Source organism: Capricornis sumatraensis, chromosome 11, assembly GCF_032405125.1.
Source record: "Capricornis sumatraensis isolate serow.1 chromosome 11, serow.2, whole genome shotgun sequence".
NCBI classification, from domain to species: domain Eukaryota; kingdom Metazoa; phylum Chordata; class Mammalia; order Artiodactyla; family Bovidae; genus Capricornis; species Capricornis sumatraensis.
In genome coordinates, this window is record NC_091079.1 from 7,440,199 (window position 1) to 7,462,332 (window position 22,134).

The 22,134-nt window shown below is 42.1% G+C and overlaps 1 protein-coding gene across 5 annotated transcripts in view; it reads right to left on the bottom strand.

Annotated features, from left to right (window-relative positions):
• KCNQ5 (potassium voltage-gated channel subfamily Q member 5) overlaps nucleotides 1–22,134 on the bottom strand; it is a 630,043-nt gene that overhangs the window by 208,481 nt on the left and 399,428 nt on the right. For all 5 annotated transcript variants that reach the window (XM_068983485.1, XM_068983484.1, XM_068983488.1 and 2 more), the window contains exon 2: nucleotides 8,386–8,476. In XM_068983485.1, the coding sequence (XP_068839586.1) occupies nucleotides 8,386–8,476 (91 nt within the window). The remainder of the gene's footprint in view (nucleotides 1–8,385; nucleotides 8,477–22,134) is intronic.

Below are 22,134 nucleotides of genomic sequence, written 5' to 3' on the forward strand. Positions count from 1 at the left end.
TTATCAGACCTCGCTTCTGCCTTGTAGTCCATTAGGTTTTCTGTTATTTTCCATCAGGTTTTCCACGAACGATGCTGATGGTTCCCAGGGAGCTGCCCCTTTGTGACTCCCCTGCTCGATCCAGTTCTTCTAAGTCAGGCACTGCATCAGGGTTTAATTTTGGTGCCATATCCATGAGAGAGCGAACGTTTCAACATTAATCTTGTGCAGTTAAACCATCAGCCGTCTTTTCTCATCAAAGAAGATTTCTTGATAACTTGCCACCAGATCCCGCTTTACTAGGCGTTGCTGCTGAGTCAGCGCCCACGATGCCTCAGTTTCCCCAGCCTACATCACCCTCTCCCTCAGCTGGCCTGGTCATCTTACCCTCCTGAGGCTCAGCTGGTGAAGTCCTGCCAGGGCTCTTACCCTCCCCGCTCCATCCGCCTGGAAAGCTCTTTCCTCTAATCCCTGCAGGGTTGGCTGCCTCACCTCACTGCAGCCTCTGTTGTGAGTCTATCTTTCTTGGCAGACCTGTATGAACACACAATTGAAACACTCCGTAATTATCTATTCCCGTTTTTTCCTACCGTTATTTTTAACACTTGTTTTGCTAACTTGTCTACTCTATGTTTTCCATGAGGACAGAGATTTTGCTGTTTTGCTTACTGGTGTACACTGATCGTCCCTCTCAAAACCTCATCCGTGCTGGGAGCTGTGGAAACACTCTGGCATCCACGGAGAAGGGAGGAGACACACCTTCAGACTTGGGTGCTGCAGGAAGTCAGAGGGAAGAGCCCGTTCATTCTCCACAGGAGGAGGTGTCCGAGCAGGTCTCAAATGATAGAAATTATTGAAGCCTGGGACCATGGTAAGACAAGTTGCTGCCCCTCCTGGACTCTGCTATTTTCTTGGCCCCCTCTAGTGCTTCCAACACCACCATGTTCTCCACCGCGCCTCCTGCTGAATAAGCTTCTGTGATTAGAGGACACAGCTGCTGGCATCAGAGTGGCCTGGCTCAGGGCTGCTCATCATGTCAAGACACGGAGCCGCATGGAGCAGGTCTGTGACACACACTGGACACCCTGGTGAAGACCCCGGCATTCACATCTCGGGAGCGTGGAAGGTCTTGGCTGCCTTAATTGCGGGTGGAGACATGGTCTTGATCGGGCATAATTCAACTTGAACAACTCTTCCCTCTGAATCTCAAGTACGTTTCACAGAGTGCCTCGTCTACTCTGTTATTATCCTCAGCGAAGATTCAGTGTAGGTGTAAACTGCTCCTGCTTTTTCTTTTCAGTCATCAGCAGATTGATGAGGGTCATTAGTCTCCATGAATCATTTTAAAGTTTATTTGCGTTCGCCGTGATGAAAGACAAGCAAAAGGAAAATAATTGCAGTTTTCAGTGTGCCTTGGGATCTTCTGCTTGCTTTCTGCGGTACATGACAGGGATGTGATAAACAGAAAGGAGCATCGCTCATTCCTCACTTTTGATCATTTCACATCTTCTATCCACAGAAGACTGAAGACCTTTGAATGGATCCCTGTCCTGACGTTGTTATCCTGTTTTACAGTGTCCATGCCAGCCTTTAGATGTAAAGATGCAATGTCGTCTTGTACATCAAATCTACGTAATTTTATGTGCAAGTGTTTCTACTTTGGAAGGACTGGTAAACGTTTCTGGGGTTAATTTTCCCTCTGCCAGTAGGATAGATGGGAAATGGTAGCAACATATCTAATTCTTCAGTACAGTGTTATATAATGGGTAGTTTAAAGTGATTAAAAAAAAAAACCACATGTACCCACATTAGGGGAAGAAGACAAACATGTAACACAGATTAATTATGTAGTTATTAGCTTTTCAAGGGGACTCTACACTTTACAAAAGGATTCACTACAGATTTTCTTTAAATAGTAAGCTCCACTAGTGCATTGAAGATATAATTAGATCTGCCTAAATTGGATTTGTACACATTTCAGGAACTGATTCATTGTGCACAGAAACAGCAGACCCATGTTTGCTTTGCGACATGGAGCACAACCAGCAAATATGCATATGCTCTATCCAGAAGGTGCCAAACAGCCAGATGTTTGGGAAAGCCTGGATCTCTGACCGTGTGTTTGAGTTTTGTCCAGATGCTCAGCACAATCCATTGTGGTTGGGAGTCTTTCCCACACAGGGGGAGGAAAGTGAAAGTGAAGTCACTCAGTGGTGTCTGACTCTTTGCAACCCTATGGACTGTAGCCTACCAGGTTCCTCCGTCCACGGGATTTTCCAGGCAAGACTACTGGAGTGGGGTGCCATTTCCTTCTCCAGCAGGAGGGCAGAGGAGCAAATACACTGAGACATTCTCTTCTTGCTGAAACTAATAATGATGTTCTTTTTACTGCATATGGGTCAGCAATCTTAGAAATGACCACCTTCATTGAAAATTTTGCAAATGATATACATCATTTTCATTAAGAGGAGAGGTCATCAGGGGAGGGTGTTGCACGAAATATGTACAAATCATCAACACGTTGAAGAATTTATGTTTAAAGGCCAAAATGAATACTTTAAAATTCATGTGGAAGACAAGAGGTTATCCAATAGAGAGGAATTGGGCTCCAAGCAGCATTGCTATTAAGAAGGTGAGATATAGATGCAGAAACATACAAACTGGAACAAAACTTTCCACACTAGTTTAACTGAAAATAGGAGAGCTCCATTCACCAGCAGGTGCTCAGGTCATCTGCACAAAGGAGCCAGGACTGTTGGCACACCAGATGGAAGCTGTTGATTGTTCACAAAATCGGATTTGTAATTTTTGATACAAAGCACTGCTAGTGGCGTCAAGGGATACTCCTGTTTGTAACAACTTTGTAAACAGACTCTTTAAGAAAAAAGAAATGAACTTAACCTAAATAAAAGGATTTCAGGACTCACTCTTGGCATATGTGGAACCACAGGGAAGACTTGGATGGCAGAGCTTCCCTGAGCGACGGCAGACTCACTGGGCTAACGTGTTGGTCTCAACTGAGGGGGAAGAGAGGGCGAGGTGGCAGCTGGGTCTGGGGTGCAGCCTGAGCTCTGCCTTACACTTAGTGTGGTAAAATGGGAGGAATGATGCTCATATTGCAAGTTTTCAAAAATGTCTTTTGCTTTAATAAGAAATCAGTGAGCCTGATATGTGAAAGGTAGTTAACTGCTAGTTCCATTCCAGTTCTGACCAGCTTTTTGTTGTCCTTGGTGCTTTGCTCTGTCCTCTTGAGCTCATAGGTTCTGTCCTGGGTGTGGGCCAAGTAAGCCTGTCCCCCAGATCCTTGCTGTCCCTCACCACTGCTCCACTTGCCTATTGGCAATGAAGGGAGAGCTTTAACAGCCACGAGCACGGTCATCAGGAACATTCACCAGGGAACTATAGCAGTCAAAATCTGTTTCCTTCATCACCAAACACAAATGGTTATTGTGCACATGAGCCAGGCCTTAAGTGGGCATCAGAGTCACTTCTGGGTGGAGGGATAAGTCGATGTAAAGAGCTGCTGTAATGTACAGTGTTTGTGGTGAGAAAACTCTTGCAAAGATACTTTTTTTTTTTTTTTACTCTTAGGAAAGTATGATATGTTCCCAAATGCATCCCTTTTCAAATATTCCTGGTTCATTGGCCCCCAGCAGGCCCCACTGCATGTCGAAGTGGAGTGACCATCATATTTGGTGCCTTCTTTGCACTGAGCTTAGCACTGGGGTTTAATCCTCACAACAGCTTTATGAAGCAGTTGATGTTATTACCCACTTTTAACAGACGAGGAAACTAAGGCATAGAGAAGTGGTTCTCTAAAATTACTCAGCTAAAAAGTGTTAGAAGTGGAATTTGGAGTTCTGACTCTAGAGTCTACATCACAGTCTTCATTCTGGGCTCCGTGGTCCCCATTTGGCTTGTAACCAAGGCCAGTAAGCTGCAGGTTTACACACAGCAGGCGAGTGCAGTTCTGGATGACAATGGCCAGATTTTCCCCTTGGGGTGGGGGACAGAGTGGAGTACTCCAAGGGGACCCCAGGAGATGAGGAGGCTGTGGCCTGTCTCTAACTTGCTGGTGCTCTCAAGGAAAATGTGAGGGTCAAGAAGGGCCATGGGTTGCTTGTCTAGGGACCAGTTTGCCTAAAGGTGCTCCCTATCAGACGTGTGAATGTCTTTTACTTGCCAGAAACAGAATTATTTAGAATGTGGGTATATCTACTGAAATGTTAAAAAAATGGGACAGAGTTATGGAAAAAATACACTTGTGACGTGTGGTTTATATATGTCTTCTAAATTTATTCCTTTGGTGTTGTATTTGTGACCAAAAATATAAAAAAGTGACTTTATTATAAATTTTTGCAAACATTTAAACACATTGCTAATTAACTTTGGATGGAAATTCTTCAGACACGCATCATCTTGGGAACTAAAAACATTGCCAGTCAGAATTGTGTTCTATGAATTCTGTTTGATTAGATATTCAGAGGGTCGACAGACTTTGAAATCAGATTGTTTTTAAAATACATGCAATAAGAATAAATACAATATTCTCCAAGTAATTAAGATTTCTCTTGCCTTTTTTCAGTATTCTACAACTGACTGAACTTTTATAATATACTATGTTAACTAACTGTGAAAAGAATTATTTATATGCATGCTTTTCCAATTATTACTAAATAAAAATTAAAAAAGTAAAGGTCATACGTGGTATTTTTGTTCAAATAAAGCAGTCTTTGGAGAAAACAATGATGAAAAGAATAACATCAGTAAAAGCTTAGACCTGCAACACAGTCCAGTTATTTTCAGGTGGGTTTTAACATTATACTTCTGTTTAAGTATACCTTGACAGTTTATCACTAGAGCACAAAAAGAGGAGACCTTCGGAAAGCCAAGTAGCAACAGCTTTCAGAGACTATCTACACTGCTTAATACAAAGGCCACGTGTACATAAAAGGACTGGTTTCAACTTTGTCAGAGCTACAGGCATTTGAGACTGAAGGATACTCCTACACTGTTGGTGGGAATGTAAATTGGTGCAGCCATTATGGAAAACAGTATGGAGGTTCCTTAAAAAACTAAAAATAGAAGTACCATATGATTCAGCAATCTCACTCCTATCTGGAGAAAAACGCAATTCAAAAAGACACATGCACCTTAATGTTCACGGCAGCTCTATTTACAATAGCCAGGATATGGAAGCAACCCAAGTGTCCATTAACACGTGAATGGATAAAGAAGATGTGTATACAGTGAAATAGTATAACCATAAAAAAGAACCAAGTAATGTCATTTGCAGCAAAATAGATGCACTCAGAGATTATCATACTAAGTGAAGGAAGTCAAAGAAATATCATATGATAGTGCTTATATGTGTAATCTAAAATATGATATAAATGAACTTATTTACAAAACAGACACAGACTCACAGACATAGAAAACAAACTGATGGTTATCAAAGGAGATGGGGAGTGGGGAGCGGGACAGATTAGGAGTTTGGGATCAGTAGATGCCAACTGCCATATACAAAATAAACAACAAGGCCCTACTTGTTGCATAGCACAGGGAACTATATTCAACACCCTCTAATAAACCATAATAGAAGGGAATATAGGAAAAAAATATATATATTGGAATCATTTTGCTATACACCAGAACTAACACAACATTGTAAATCAACTATACTTCAATTAAAAAATATACAAATGAATATCAAAACTGTCATGTTGAGTATAAAAAGTCAAACACAAGACTCTGTATAATACCTCATTCTTTCGCTCAACACAATGATATATGTAATTTCCTATATATGATGTACTTTGTTATACAGCCCTAAGAAACTAATACACGTGACAAACAATAGGTGTTTGTCATAACTCATGAAAGTAGACACTTAAAATGCATGCTAATTATTTTGTGTAAATTCTACCTTAGTAGACTTGATTAAAAACAAGGGAATTGGAGAAAAAAAAGACTGAGGGATAAAAGAAGACTTACCAATGGCCAATGGGTACACAAAAAGCCCTCGACATCACTAATCGTCAGGGAAATGCAAATCAAAACCACAATAAGATTTCACCTCACACCTGTGAGAATGGCTGAATTAAAAATCGAGGGATAAGTGTTGAGGAGAATATGGAGAAAAGGGAACCCTCCTACACAGTTGGTTGGTTGGAATGTAAAATGGGTGCAGCCACTGTGAAAAACAGTGTGACGTTTCCTTATAAAACCAAAACCAGAATTACCATGTGATCCAGCAATCCTACTCCTGAGTATTTATCTGAAGGAAATGGAATTAAGATCTCAAAGAGACCTCTGCACCCCCATATTCACCGCAGCACTAGTCACAACAGCCAAGACCTGGAAACTATCTACCCATGGTACATACACATGAAAATGGAATAATATTCAGCCATAAAAAGAAATCTTAACATTGTGACGGCATTGGTAGTTCTTATGCTAAGTGAAATAAGTGAGACAGAGAATATGGCATGATCTCACTCACATGTGGGATCTAAAAATCAAAACTCCCGAACTCACAGAAACAGAGTAGCGTGACTGTGCAGGTGGGGTGAGAGAGATGGGTGAAGATGCTCACAGGATATGGGCTCCCTATTATAAGACAAATGAGTTCTGAGGGCCTAACATGCAGCGTGGTGACTGTAGGTAATATCCTGTACTGTATATCTGAATGTTGATAAAGGAGTAGATCTTAAGCATTTTCATCACACAGACACACACACACACACACACACACACACAAAGGTAACCATGTGCAGTGATGAAGTGTTAACTAAGTTTACTGTGGCAGTCATTTTGCAATATATATGTATATAAAATCATCACACTCTATACATCAACTTACACAATATATGTCACTATATCTCAATAAAACTGGCAAAAAACAATGAGAGGTATAAAACATCTACATTTTTATATATTCACATATACTTTAGTTACTGAACTCTGGTTAGTTGTCTACTGCTCAGGAAATTTTAAAAATCGTGATATTAACCAGCTTTTGCCTTTTTAATAGCATACATAGGTTTCTTTGAACTATTTAGAAACTCTTTAGCAAGGACTGAATTGCTCAGACCACTCGGTGTATGAGGCTAAAAGCCCACTTTTTACCCCAGTGGAACCCCTGGAAATGGAACAAATCCCCAGTGGACTCTTTAGCCTATTTGTTGTCTGCCTGGGATTTGAAATAGTAACTTTGATGTTAGCAATATATTGCTGAGTACAATTTGTATGGAAACAAATTGGAAAAGATCCATTCCAGGTTCGAAAGTGATTTCTCCTTCATGTAGGATGGAGTCTGGATGAAGGCTTGGTAACTCCACGCACAAACCAGTCTCTGACAGAGCAAGGTAAAGAGCAGCTCTCCAGGTTATATGAGTTGACGCTTTTCACTTCCTGCCTTCAAGGTAAGAGTACTCTCCTTTATAAAATGTTCATTGCTGTGGATAACCAATTTCTGTTTATTAGGGCACACAGTCATCTTACTCCACCCCCTTCTTTCTCTCTTTCCCTCTCTAGTCCACCAAATTTTATGGAAAAGTAAGTTGTTCCAATTTATAGCTCATTCACACAGTTTTGAGACTGTCAAGTCTGATACTCTGGGACATGGTGAGTAGGTCAAAATGGATGTAAATGAACCAAACTTTCAATCAGCTGTGATTAAATGAACCAAACTTTCAATCAGCTGTGATTTAAGTATACAGTACTATAGTTCAGTTGTAATAGAATGGATAAGAGCTGAAAAGGCCCAGAATAATTCAGACTAAAATATCTTGTGGTATTTTTCCATTTTAAAATGAATTGAGCAATTCTCTTTGGTTGAGGATTGACAGCATAATGGAAACAGAGCAAACTGCAGAATTTCTCACCAGGTAACTGCATCAGCAGCAAAATTCATAATAGTCTTTTGGTTGAAAAAGAGCATGAAGTCTTCTGTTTTCTTATGAGGTGCTATATTCTCACAGTTCTTGGCCAATTATAGTAGCTATATTGCCAAATTGTGGTTATCGGAAAACACTGTCTAACCTGTAACTTTTAACAATATTATGAGAGACTGCATGGATGCTGATTCTCCTTGTAATTAATTGTGGTGGAGAAACATAATTAAAACTGCTTCCAAATATTGCCTTCTACTTAGGAGGCAACAATCACATAAGATACTGCTACATAACAGCAATCTGGAATATTTCCATGTATTCTAGAGGACTGACTAAAAATTAAAAGAGCGGGCAAATGTTTCAGTGACATTTGAGACTTTTATACTGCACAGAAACTCTTGTATTTTCTAGAGATATCTTTTTGTGGGACAAAATGCATTGCATAAATATTATAGACAGTCCACATATCATGTAAACTTTATGTACACATTTGTTTTTATGTTTCACTTACCAGAATCAAGAGGCAACTTGAAGCCAATTTGGTGTGCTCAGGGATGGTGGAAAACACTGACAAAATCAAGCAACCAAAGACGAGGAGAAAACTGTAAAACAACAAAATAAGAGAAACCTGATGAGAACCTGGCCTTAGGATGACAGACTTAATTTATTTCCAATGGATAAAGTACAAGATCCATTTGAACTGACACTGATTAAATTGTAAAAGCTCTAAAAGCAGCTAGCCATTTTAAATATCAAAGGACAATGTGATGTCCAATGCACGTGGGGCTCCTTTGTAACTTTATTGACGAGAGGTGTGTGTGTGTGTGTGTGTGTGTGTGTGTTGTGTGCTATGCTTGAATGTCCTCCCTTGGCTAGGAATCTGTAAATTTCCAACCAAGAGCTTTCCTGAGCAGGCATCCTGAAAGGCTCAGGAGTGTGTTTTGCTTTCCTGTTTGGAGCACAAACTGTAGCCACTCTGCTGTCAAAGGAGCAGATTCACCCTCCTGTTTGGCAGCTTTGGTGAATCGTCAAGCGTTCTGAGTGGTTACTAAGCCACGGGCTCCTTTTTGGAGTCCAACATTGCTCCCGGATTCTCATTTGTCATTTCTTTATTTTAATAATAAGAACAGAAAGTGACTTCTTCTACCCACATGCTTTCCATTCCTTTCCGGTCAAACCCTTACAGAAATGCCCCCCTGCCCAGCTTCATTTGCGCTGTAGTGACAGGGAGCATGTCCACCAGTCAGTTTGCAGGCATTTTGATTCCTAGAAATACTGAACCTCTGGGGCCCCAGGGTGGGAAACCAAGCTCTCAAAGTAAACGTCTAATAAAACGGGCAGGCTTGGTTTTAACGTTGAAAATTTACTTTTCCTGAAATTTGAAAAAAAAAAAAAATCCCAATAGCTGAGCTACTTGCTCTAAGTCATATTTTTTCACTTTGAAAATAATTTGATTATACATAGCTATATTGCCAAATTGTGGTTTTCAGAAAACACTGTCTGACCTTTAACTTTTAACAATATTATAAGAGACTGCTAGAATGCTGATTCTCCTTGTAATTTATGGTGGTGGAGAAACAAAATTAAAACTGCTTCCAAGGATTGCCTTCTACTTATGAGGCAATGATAACATAAAATACTGCTACATAATAGCAATCTGGAGTGTTTCTTTGCATTTTAGAGGACTGACACATAATTTCATCTCTTACTCAACAATCTCCTTTAAAACATCAGCTCTGTGTTCTTTAGCATCGTGTGGATCTAGCCTTTGCCCCCTCTTGTCTTCCCCTGACAAGTCTGCATGTCTTTCTATTACACTGAACTGGGGCTCCCAAGAGTTCAAAGCCAGGGATTGGTGACTTATGGACAGGGGACAAATCTGGCCCTAATATCTGTTTTTATACATAAAGTTTTATTGGCACACAGCCACACTCATTCACTTGTGTATTGCCTATGGCTGCATTCATGAAAAACTGCAGAACTGAGATGTGTGTCCTAAGCATGAGGCTGGAATGTTTACTCTGTAGCCTTTAGAGGAAAATTTGCTGACTCCTGATTGATACCAAGCATTCCTTCTTCTTTTTTTTTTTTAATTTTAATTTTTACTTTATTTTACTTTACAATACTGTATTGGTTTTGCCATACATTGACATGAATCCGCCATGAGTGTACATGAGTTCCCAAACATGAACCCCCCTCCCACCTCCCACCCCATATCATCTCTCTGGATCATCCCCATATCATAAGAGACTACTATCAGCAATTATATGCCAATAAAATGGACAACGTGGAAGAAATGGACAAATTCTTAGAAAAGTACAACTTTCCAAAACTGAACCAGGAAGAAATAGAAAATCTTAACAGACCCATCACAAGCACCGAAATTGAAACTGTAATCAGAAATCTTCCAGCAAACAAAAGCCCAGGTCCAGATGGCTTCACAGCTGAATTCTACCAAAAATTTCGAGAAGAGCTAACACTTCTCCTACTCAAACTCTTTCAGAAAATTGCAGAGGAAGGTAAACTTCCAAACTCATTCTATGAGGCCACCATCACCCTAATACCAAAACCTTACAAAGATGCTACAAAAAAGGAAACTACAGGCCAATATCACTGATGAACATAGATGCAAAAATCCTCAACAAAATTCTAGCAATCAGAATCCTTATTTCTATACATCCATTTCGGTCCAGAAGTGAAGTGGGTCTGCTGCTAATTACTCACATTCAGAGGTTTCCTATAAGCAAGACACTGTGCCAAGTCCCTTTCACATGCATTTTCCATATTATCCTCTCAAATTTATGGAGCAGAAATCTCATTGCTCCTGTTTCGTAAACATGAAAACTGACCAGAAGAGGTTTCGAGCACTGTCTGTCCTGGAGTCACCAAGCAGTGTTGCTGAGGAGCAGGGAGGATAGCAGTGATGGTCTGGCAAGACTCTTGGAGTTGGAGGTTGGCGGGGGGTACTTGTCTCTCTCTTCCCGCTGAGAGGGAAGTAGTTACCACTCTGAATAGCAGAAGCCTTCAAGAAGGACTTCAGGGAAGGACGCTACTAGGGAGAAAACTTGGTGTCTGAGTTAATAACCACTCATCATACTTTTGACTCATGTACTTCGTGATTCAGGATTCTTTCAATTCTACTTTCAATTGGCCCTAACAGACTGGGAATTGTAAACTAGAAATCAAATTCCAGCACACCTACACCTTGAAGTACTCATCCTTCATGAATGAAAGTGAAACCCAGGGATCACTAAAGTAGCTTGGAGGATGATATGGCATCAAATACAGACAGTGACAGATGTTTCCCTGGTGAGTGACTGCTATCTATAGATGCCTCCCGAGTCCAGGGTGAGCCAAAAACATGCAGAGAAGCAAGCAGGGGATGGCTCAGTCACTAAGACACCGTCTCCTCCAACAGCATCTCAATAGTGGCTTCATGACCCCCATGTGTATTTTCAAAACAGACCTACATCACTAGCCCTTTTGCTAGTGCCTTCTTCATTAACAGCTGGGTGTTGCTTAATCTTTTTCCTTCATGCCACTACTTTGCCCATTCTCTCTCTTGAGCTGATCTTACCCTCCTTTTTAACACGAGTAGTTTCTGTACTAGAAATCTGTTATTTCTATGGGAGCCCAGCTGAAGACAGAAAACCAAAGACCTCCACTGCTCTGGCTGCCCAAGAGGATATGGATGAGCAACTACATTTATTAATTCCCAAATTCCTTCCTTCCTTCAACCATTCATCCACTTGTCCAATCAGCAAATACTGATTAAGCATATGATACTAGGCTGAGTCACAGGGATATAACAATAAACAAGGGTTTCTTTTTCTGCCTCTGCAGAGTTTATGATCTGTTGAGGTATACAGGGTAGCAAACAGATGTAAAAAGTAAATGAAAATTCTGAGTGATGACTGCAAAGATAGGAAGATGCAGGGGATGACAGGAGCATATGGGAGAGGAGGAATCGCACGGCACTGGTTACTTGGTTTGTGGAGTTGGTGCACAGTGAACATGTAGGGACCCTTTGTTAAAGGTTATGCAGAATTTCAAGGCAATGACAGTGGAGCATGACACCAAATGTGGCACCCTTCTAGGTTCTGGGCTCCATGAGACTGCACAGGCGGCACACCTACAAAGTCAGACCTGGGGTTTGGGAAGACTTCTTGGAGCAGGCAAGGACTGAAACAAGCCCTGAAGGCCCAGGAGGGTTGGTCTGCATTATGGTTGTATGGCTGGGGAAAGGGATGCTCTAGGCCATTCAACTGCGTGGGTGAAGGCCAGGTGCTGCTGCTGCTGCTGCTGCTAAATCGCTTCAGTCATGTCGAACTCTGTGCGACCCCACAGATGGCAGCCCAACAGGCCCCCCCATCCCTGGGATTCTCCAGGCAAGAACACTGGAGTGGGTTGCCATTTCCTTCTCCAATGCATGAAAGTGAAAAGTGAAAGTAAAGTCATTCAGTCGTGTCCGACTCTTCGCGATCCCATGGACTGCAGCCTACCAGGCTCCTCCATTCATGGGATTTTCCAGGCAAGAGTACTGGAGTGGGGTGCCATTGCCTTCTCCAAGGCCAGGTGCAAGCATCACCAAAACTCACTAATTAATCAACAGGGTAGAGTTAGTGAACTCCTTCTAGCTAGCTTATTCTTTGGTGGTTCATGAAAAGTGTAAAGCAAGTCATTCCTGCAACTTCATTTTTTTTTAACATAGGAATCATCTTGGCTCCATTGAAAGCATGTACTGAGTACCCTCCATGAAAGACGCCATGCCAAGCATAACTGAGAGATGAGAATAAACCAAAGTAGACCCTATCCTTAATGAACAGTGTAGTGAGTAAGGGGAACACACAAGACAGTCATCATGAAGGCAGAGACAGATACATGCTAGGAGAAATACCACAGAGCCTGAAAGGAAGTGCTGGGGTGGGGGTGGGGGTGTTCTGTTCAGTTGGGAGATGTGGAAGCATGTCAAGAAAGTCTCCAAAAGTGGGTGTTGCTGGAGCTGGTCTTTGAAGGAAAGGTTGGACTTTGACAAGAGAAATTTCTGGAGAAACACATTCCAGAAGGAGAGTACAGTAGAAGAGAGGCAACAAGCCAGAAAATGGATGAGATAAAGTATCTGCTCCCTGTTTCATGGAACAAGAAGTTACTGAGTTTAACTGTAGCATGGATGGGACAGGTGGCTTGAACTGGGAGTCTGTGGCCATGTGGATAATGCTTCAGGGTCTCTCTTTAGTTCAGCAGACAGTGGAGGCCACTGAACAGGAAGTAGCCTTTGTTTCTGAACAGGAAGCTCATCTCATCAGAGGTGCCCTCTGGGAAGATCAAGTCAGCAGCTACGTGCGTTAGGACGTCTCTGAGTAGCTGAGAAATAGGGTCAGGAGTAATGGCGACTTGGGTTAGTTTGAGAGCTTGCTGGCAGAAATGAGGCAGCCTGGAGGGATGTTATGAAAGCAGTAGCTCTCACTTGGTAGCTCTTGGCCTTGCAGGTAGAGTTTGGGAAGAGGGTGGGGGCTGAGAAATCCGAGGTCTCCATCCGCACTTACTGGTGACATTCTTAACAAGTCAGGAGGGGAAAAGTCAGGAAGTGAGGAGGAAAACGAGATTCTGAGAAGACAACCCCAATCTTGGACACCCACATGGAACTGTGGGTCTGAATCTTGGGCACAAGGTCTGGCTGAGATACAGGAGTGCCCTCCTCTGGGAGGAAGCGAATGAACAGAGAGTGCAGAATGAGCACAGAAGGTTTAAATGGCATCCAGGCTAGTTGGGGACACTTCCTGATCTTGGGGAGTGGCATCATGGGAGCAACAGACACACGCTGCTGTGAAGTAGCTCTGGGTGGCCCTGCCAGAGACAGAGCCCTTGGCTGGAGAAGCACTGGGCTGATCAGCATCACCCCCGAGGGGACTGCCTGCACTGCTGGGTCTGAGTGTGGCTCCGTTGACCTCACTGTTCCTGAAGGTCCCACACACCCGTGTGCAGTCTGACAACGACCCTACTCCACCTCTCTGCAGGCTGGATAGAAGTGGGAGCAGAGGCAAGAGTCACTGGACACGGGGTGTCTTTATCTAGCATATACAAGTCCCCAAGGGGTCTGTAGGTAGAATTTCAGGGAGGGGTGAATGTGGATGGGAAAAATTATATCTTTGTCACAAATCATGGAAAAAAAAACCATGATGGTATCATCAGGACTAAAACACCACGATCATATCAGCAGGACTCATGAATCTGTCACTCATAGAAACCACATATATTTTCAGACCCCATTCTACAGTTGTAGATGAACCATTTGTGTTTCATCTTAAATGTTGATTTTGCCTCATCACTATTTCAAGATTATGGTAGTTATTAGACCCACTGATGGGAATTGTTTTTTTCTTTTTTACCTCATCAATAAAGAAGCATATGTATAATTCTATCAGACACTTTAATCTTTTAATAATAGCATTTCAAGTTTAATTTTTTTCTTTGGTAATCATCTGCATTTTATGCATTTAAAACATTTTTCTGAGGAAAAGCTCACAGGCTTTACCAGACTGCTGAAGGTTCATGGCACACAAAAATTAGAAGCCTGTGGTAGGAGATGAATCACGGGCTGGGGAGTGGAAAATGACCTGTTAGGCATGGGTCACCAACTTACTCAGGTAATGTTTCTTTTTTTTAATCCTAGAGCATTTTAGATATTTATTTTCATGTATTTAGTCCTAATTGTTCATTTTCCCCCTACAGGTAGATTTTAAAATAATTTTTTAAAAATATGAATATTCTTTCTCTTATAATTAATTGTGTAATATCATAACATCTGTATTCCTAGAAAATCATTCTGTAACAACTATTGGCTTTTACTTTGCCTGAAGCAACCATCTATATCTTGTTTCTGAGGAAATTCACTTTGATGTGGACTTTCTGTCCTTTAGAACGCAGAGATTATTATAAGAGGGAAAGAAGGGTATTTATGATACAAAATATTGTCAGCTCAAAGACCTCTATGTTTATCCCAGAAAACTACCATCAGCTTTTGTGGGCTTTAATTAGCCCAGTTTGTCAGATTGACTTTGGTGTGTGCATGCTCAGTCCTTTAAGTCATGTCTGACTCTTCACCATCCTGTGACTATAACCCACCAGGCTCCTCTTACTTTGGGAGAAGGGTCTACTTGGAAATAATGTGGGTGTTTGTGCAATAGATGATGTCTGTGACTTGGGAAGCCAGTTTATGCTTTGAGCAGGGGTTCATTTGGGAAGAATTAAAGTGATGGGAGAAATCTGTATGCAGGTCAGGAAGCAACAGTTAGAACTGGACATGGAACAACAGACTGGTTCCAAATAGGAAAAGGAGTGCGTCAAGGCTGTATATTGTCACCCTGCTTATTTAACTTATATGCAGAGTACATCATGAGAAATGCTGGGCTGGAAGAAGCACAAGCTGGAATCAAGATTGCCGGGAGAAATATTAATCACCTAAGATATGCAGATGACAACACCCTTATGGCAGAAAGTGAAGAGGAACTAAGAAGCCTCTTGATGAAAGTGAAAGAGGAGAGTGAAAAAGTTGGCTTAAAGCTCAACATTCAGAAAACAAAGATCATGGCATCCAGTCCCATCACTTCATGGGAAATAGATGGGGAAACGGTGGAAACAGTGTCAGACTTTATTTTTGGGGGCTCCAAAATCACTGCAGATGGTGACTGCAGCCATGAAATTAAAAGACGCTTACTCCTTGGAAGGAAAGTTATGAGCAACCTAGATAGCATATTCAAAAGCAGAGACATTACTTTGCTGACTAAGGTCTGTCTAGTCAAGGCTATGGTTTTTCCTGTGGTCATGTATGGATGTGAGAGTTGGACTGTGAAGAAGGCTGAGTGTCGAAGAATTGATGCTTTTGAACTGTGGTGTTGGAGAAGACTCTTGAGAGTCCCTTGGACTGCCAGGAGATCCAAACAGTCCATTCTGAAGATCAGCCCTGGGATTTCTTTGGAAGGAATGATGCTAAAGCTGAAACTCCAGTACTTTGTCCACCTCATGTGAAGAGTTGACTCACTGGAAAAGACTCTGATGCTGGGAGGGATTGGGGGCAGGAGAAGAAGGGGACGACAGAGGATGAGATGGCTGGATGGCATCACTGACTCGATGGACGTGAGTCTGAGTGAACTCCGGGAGTTGGTGATGGACAGGGAGGCCTGGCGTGCTGCGATTCATGGGGTCGCAAAGAGTCGGACATGACTGAGCAACTGAACTGAACTGAACTGAACTCAAAGTGATGGGAAAATAACACAAGTTACCCAGCATCATTCACACAAACACACACCTCAGCCCCGCAGGAGCCGCGGTGAATGACATGGTGGAGAAGGAGAAGAGGGTCTGAGGGAGACAGCATGCTCTGAGGCGGCTGAGCTCAGTCAGCAGGCAGACTTAGAGCACAGGCTTCTGTGGTGCAGCAACCGCACACTCCTACCTAGAAGGTGCTCTTGGCAAGGATTTTGGGGGACGATATGCTTTCCACGCGTAACTATCCATGTGAGTCAACTATTTAGGAAAGTTCTGGGGTAGGGTGATCACAAATGTCTGAAAGGAACTCGAATTGTGGAATTAAAATAAAGAATGACAACAGGAAGTAGATAGGAAGTTTTCAAAGAAAACAGTTCTTTAGAAGAAACTTCTGAAGGAACTTCAACCCTGCCTCTGACTTCTCATGAATTTCTCAGTAGTGCTTTATTAGAGTGTGTATCTGAGGAAAGACCTCACGGTGCACAGTGAGTCACAAGGACCGGAGCGCATGCGACGGGATCAGCGGCCACAGATAACCTGCCGGCTGCCACCACACTTGCCTGAGGAAGTGCTGCCTGAGAAATCTGGAAAGAAGTCTGAGAAATCTGCCTAAGGAAACTGGAACCCAGTTTTTTTTTTTTTTCTTTGGCATCCTAAATTTGCCTTTATTTCTAAACTTGGCACTTTGCAAATGTCCTTCTTGTATAATTTTTCCATAAAAGGGCATTTTGCACATGAAATCTATCCACCACATGCCCTAACTTCCATTGCAAAGCAATGGAAATTAAATACATTTTTGGTGTCTTTAAAGGTGGTTTGGTGTCTTTAAAAGTGAGAAAAGTCTGTAAGGCTTGTGTTTTGAAGACAAGTGAAATCCCATGATCCATCGAGCTAAAGCACCATCTATTGCTTCTGGGGAAAACGCTGAGGTTTTACTTTAAGAAGGCAGTAATCTTTTAACATGTTTGTCTCCTTGCCTTGGCTGCTATGAAGCTTGGTGGTGAATTTGTGACTTGGTAGTAATGGCACAGATCCTTCTGGCAAGGATTAAGGATTAAAGTCACTCCTGATTTCTTTAAATTATCCTATCGTCTCACCTTTACTATATTACTTCAGTCACTGCATATTTACTGACACTGCACACTTTGGCATGGTCTGTGTTTAACAGGGCCTGCAGTTTAGTGGGGCCACAGACCTTCGCTTATTTTTATCCACTTATACCGTATGTGTTTTGTTAGCAGCCTCGAGTACTTTCTGGCTGATGGAGGGTATCTGGGGTATACTTCATAAAGATATGATTTTGTCCGTAACTTGTCTTTCCTTGAAATAGAAATATTAATGCAGCCTAAAATTGTACTCTTTTTAAAGAAGCAAATGACACCACTGGTTCAAATTTAACAAAGTAAACTAAATCTAAATTTCTCTCACTTAAATTTCTGAAAAGCTTACATTTACTGCTTTTACATTTTATTATGTTAATCTTGATTCATTTATTCCTAACATGAACTACCAACTCCCTACTCCAAGAATCCCCAAATGCACCGTGCTTGTCTTCAGAGGGAACAGAACACCGTTTCCTAAAGGGCCCGAGGCTGCAATTCAGAAACCATCAGTCAGGCCCTTGCCTCGGCAAGCTCTGTTTCTGCGTCCTTTCCAGGAGACACCACTGAGACTGAAACCCAGTGTAGACAGTTAAGAAATAATGAATTTAAAATAAAAAACAAAACCAGTCTTCCTACTGTCATATATTCATGCATGAAACCGGACATTCTATTTGATATTTGATATTGTTTCCCTGTTGCATTTTCCTCTGCAAATAACATCAACTGGAATTCTTATTTGCTTGTTCATTTTGGTCTCTTCTGCGAGAAAGTAAGCTCCAGGAAGGCAGGAACCTTCTCTCTCTGATTTGCTACTAACCACTAACTAGAATCAGGCCTGGTGTAGGTACTAGTAAATTCATTTACTCACACAACACATATGACTCAGAATTTGCCATGTGCCAGGCAGCGTTCTTGGTGCTGAAGGCACCGCAGTGTATAAAATAGACAAATATCTCTGTTGTAGGATAACCGGGTTGCAAACAGTGTCAACAACTAAAACGTAGATAATGTGGTAACTGCTAAGGAGGTGGAAAACCCCTACACGCAGGGGAGGGCAGGGTGGAGATGAAGTTTGGACAGAGTGCCCAGGAAGGTCTTATTAAAAATAAGGTTAACATTTGAATTTCACAAATGATAGCCCTGACCCATCAAGCTGAAGCAGCCGCGCACTTGGAATTCAGCCTGGCGCAGGCCTGCTTTTGTCACGCCAATTTCCCGTCTTAAAAGGTACGGTTCCTTTCTCTTGTTGTCACATCCAAGCTCCTTTGTTAGGGTTTTAAGATCCCCACCGGAACATTAACTCCACCATTTTCCAGAGAGACCCTCTGGGCAGCTCTGTTTCCGTTCTATTTTCTGCACGACATGGTCTGTAATGTAATAATGGGAGTAATAACCGAACTACATCCTTCCGCCTGCTGCTGCGGCTGAGTCGGTCAGTCACGTGGCAGCTGGTCCCCGCCCAGCCACCGCCCCCCCGCCCCCCCCCCGTCACCCCCCGCCTCTGCCCCGTCCGTACACCTCACTGCATCTCCCCTAGAGCTGTTTTAAAGACTAAAAGAGGACGCATCAAACTCAGAGTTGGTGTGTTTTAACCTAAAAACCAAGTATATACATACCAAATTGAGTTAAAAGTGCCAACTGAGCATCCCACTGACACACAATTGCTACACAATTTCCACCAGTTTTACTAACACGGATGAAATCATGAAAAGAATTAAAGTGACTGGTTATTTAAAACCCCTGCTTATAAAGGAAGCCATCTGAAAACGTCTCACATGTAGCAATGCCCAGCGGGGCCTGAGGGGCTCAGGTCACCTCATGCTGTGTCTAGGTGAGCCCACGTGAATGACAACGTGACCTTGGGCTGGAACCTCTGTGACCACCTTCCCCAGGCTTACTAGTCACAGTGCCTTTCTGATACACAACAGCCGTGAGCAGCTGGACCTCCGTGTCCAGTCGCTCATTACTCCAGTTTCTGGAAAGGACTTGAGGCTGCTCTAAATTAACGGGCGGCAGCACTGAGAAGCTGCTGGGCTGCCGCCTGTACGTAGGAAGGAACCTTGGTGGAATTGACTAGACAGAGATTCTCCCTTAAAATGAGCTCCAAGAACTACAGGCCAGATTGCCATGCTGGTGAACAGGCCACATATGGTTGAAGAGGCCTTAGAAGAATAACATGCTAATTACAGTCATGAATGAAGTAAAGGTTGTTTGCAAAGGTTAAGAAAGAGACAACGTTGTACAATCTATGTGAATGTTGCTTTCAAAGGCATCTTTTCAAGAGGTAATTTTGGTGCTGACATCATGGAAAATGATCCAGACTAATAGTTTTGATAATATGCACCCATGTGAATTAAATTTTCCATGCTTTGTTTCAAAAGGTCTGTTTGTGCAAGAAACTGAGCTATGGCAAAGGTTGAAAACATATGTTAAACGATGTTTGACAATAGTTGTCTGGCCTGAATGATTTTTCCACAAAAGAAATGGTTAATCTAGTAGGCAAATAATAACTTAATTATTGCAATTTTCTATGAATATATGATAATAGCCATTACATTATCTGAAAATGAATAACAGAAATTCTGAAGTAACTTAAATGTTTTTACTGGGAACAAAGTGAAAGGAGATAAAAATAGGCTTTAAAGTTATTTTTCCCTGCAAGCAAAAAGCCATTTTAAAGTACTATATTTGATAATAAAAAATCAATTATGAATTTGGTTTCTTTCAACTGATTAGACCCATATGATCCACTTACTTTAAAAACAGACTTTCCTTGAAAGGTTTCCTGAGAGCAATCACATTACATGGGAAATCTCAGTGGAACTCTTTGTTACAAATAAGCCAAAAAGACCCATCACTTCCCATGAAATGAGAGTATTAAGCTTCGCAAAATAAAAACTTTCAACCAATGGAGCCAGGTTATTCTATGCGGGCCATGGAGTGGGGAATTGCTACTGATTTTCTCTAGTCTATTTGGCCTACAGAAATAAAATTTTAAAGTGACTAAACTAGCAGTTAAGTTTAGTACCCTTGGCAAGTTAAGTACCCTTGGCGGTAGACTTTATGATGTACAACATCAGGAAAAACTAAACCCAGCAGACAGATGTTTCCAGAGAGTAATAACCATAAACTTTGAAACTACTACACATGCCCAAGGGGTAAGGAAGATACCTTTTTCTTTTGGGACTGGCCTACAGTGGTTCTTGCGGCTCTTGGTGACCCAGGCTGAAAGGAAGTTGAAAGCCAGCATTATACTGAGTGGAGCTGCTGAAGAGTTTATGGAACAAAACAAAAAGCGTTTATGGAACAAAGTTGGAAAGTAGTGGACAGACTGTACAGAACATCCCCACCTCTAAAAATATATTTGCAATCAGTTGTAAAAACTATAGACACTCCTCTGGGGCTGCTAAGTAAGTAAACATGTCTGCTTTCTCTTTCTGTTTCTATGTAAGTAAACATCAAGAATATTTTTTGTTTACAAAGCATTGAAGTTGGTGATTCCACGTATATGATAAACAAAACTGAGGTGAGTGTGGTCAAAACGGTGGAGCAGGAAGACCCTGAGTTCACCTTCCCACATGGGCACACCAAAATTACAGCTGTTTACACAGCAACTCTCCACAAAAACCACCTAAGGACTAGCAGAAAAAATTTCCCACAACTAAAGATATAAAGAAAAAAACCACATGACGGGTAGGAGGGGCAGAGGTACAGTTTGGTCAAGACCCACACCCCGGGGTAGACGGAACAAACAGGAAGACGATCACAATTGTAGAGGTTCTGAATCCCACGTTGGGCTCCCAATCTCAGGGACCTTGCACTGGAAAGACAGGCCCCCACAACACCTAACATTAAAGGCCAGTGGGGCTTAGGCACAAGACAGCCAGAGGACTGTAGGAAACAGACTCTACTCTTAAAGGGAATGTAGAATATCTCACAAGCTCCGAGTGCAAGTTCAGAGGCAGTAACCTGAAAGAAGCCTAAGTCATAGCTGCTTGCTGATTTCAGAGCAATGCCTAGAGAGGCAGGAGGCCACTGGGACTCCCTCTGGTGACACAGATGCTGCAAGCAGCCATTCTGGGGAGATCATTTTGTCATAAGGACACTGATGCAGGCACGCACCAGTTGGAGTTTTTCTTCCAGCCTATTAGCACTGGGCGCTTACCTGCCTCCTAGCAGGCGAGAACTGAACCTGGGTTCCCTGGTTCCCACAGTCAGTCATGGTGGGATCTGGCCCTGCCAACCAGTGGACCAGTAGTCACTGCACAATGCAGGGCCTGGTAGCTAACTGGCCACCTGATGGGATGAGCTGACTCATTGGAAAAGACTCTGATGCTGGGAAAGATTGAGGGCAGGAGGAGAAGAGGGCAACAGAGGATGAGATGGTTGGATGGCATCACCCACACGATGGACATGAGTTTGAGCAAACTCTGGGAGACAGTGAAGGATAGGGAAGCCTGGCATGATGCAGTCTATGGAGTTGCAAAGAGTCGCACATGACTTATTGATTGAACAACAACAACAACTACATATACAATGGAATATTATTCAGCCACAAAAGGCATGCATTCTTGCCATTTTGACTAAATGGATGGACCTATAAAGTATTACACTAAGTGAAATAAGTGAGATGGATAAAGATAAGTATTGTAAAATTTCATTTATAGTTGGAATCTAAAACTAATAAAAAATACAAAAATAGACCCAGATATAGAGAACAAACTAGTGGCTTGTCAGAGAGGAGGAATTGGGGTAACGAGTGAGACAGGTAAGGGAGATTAAGAGGTATAAACTTGCAGTTATGAAATAAATAAAGCATGGATGTGACGTACAACATTTGCAATATAGTTGATAATACTGTAATAATTGTATGGTGACAAATGATAACT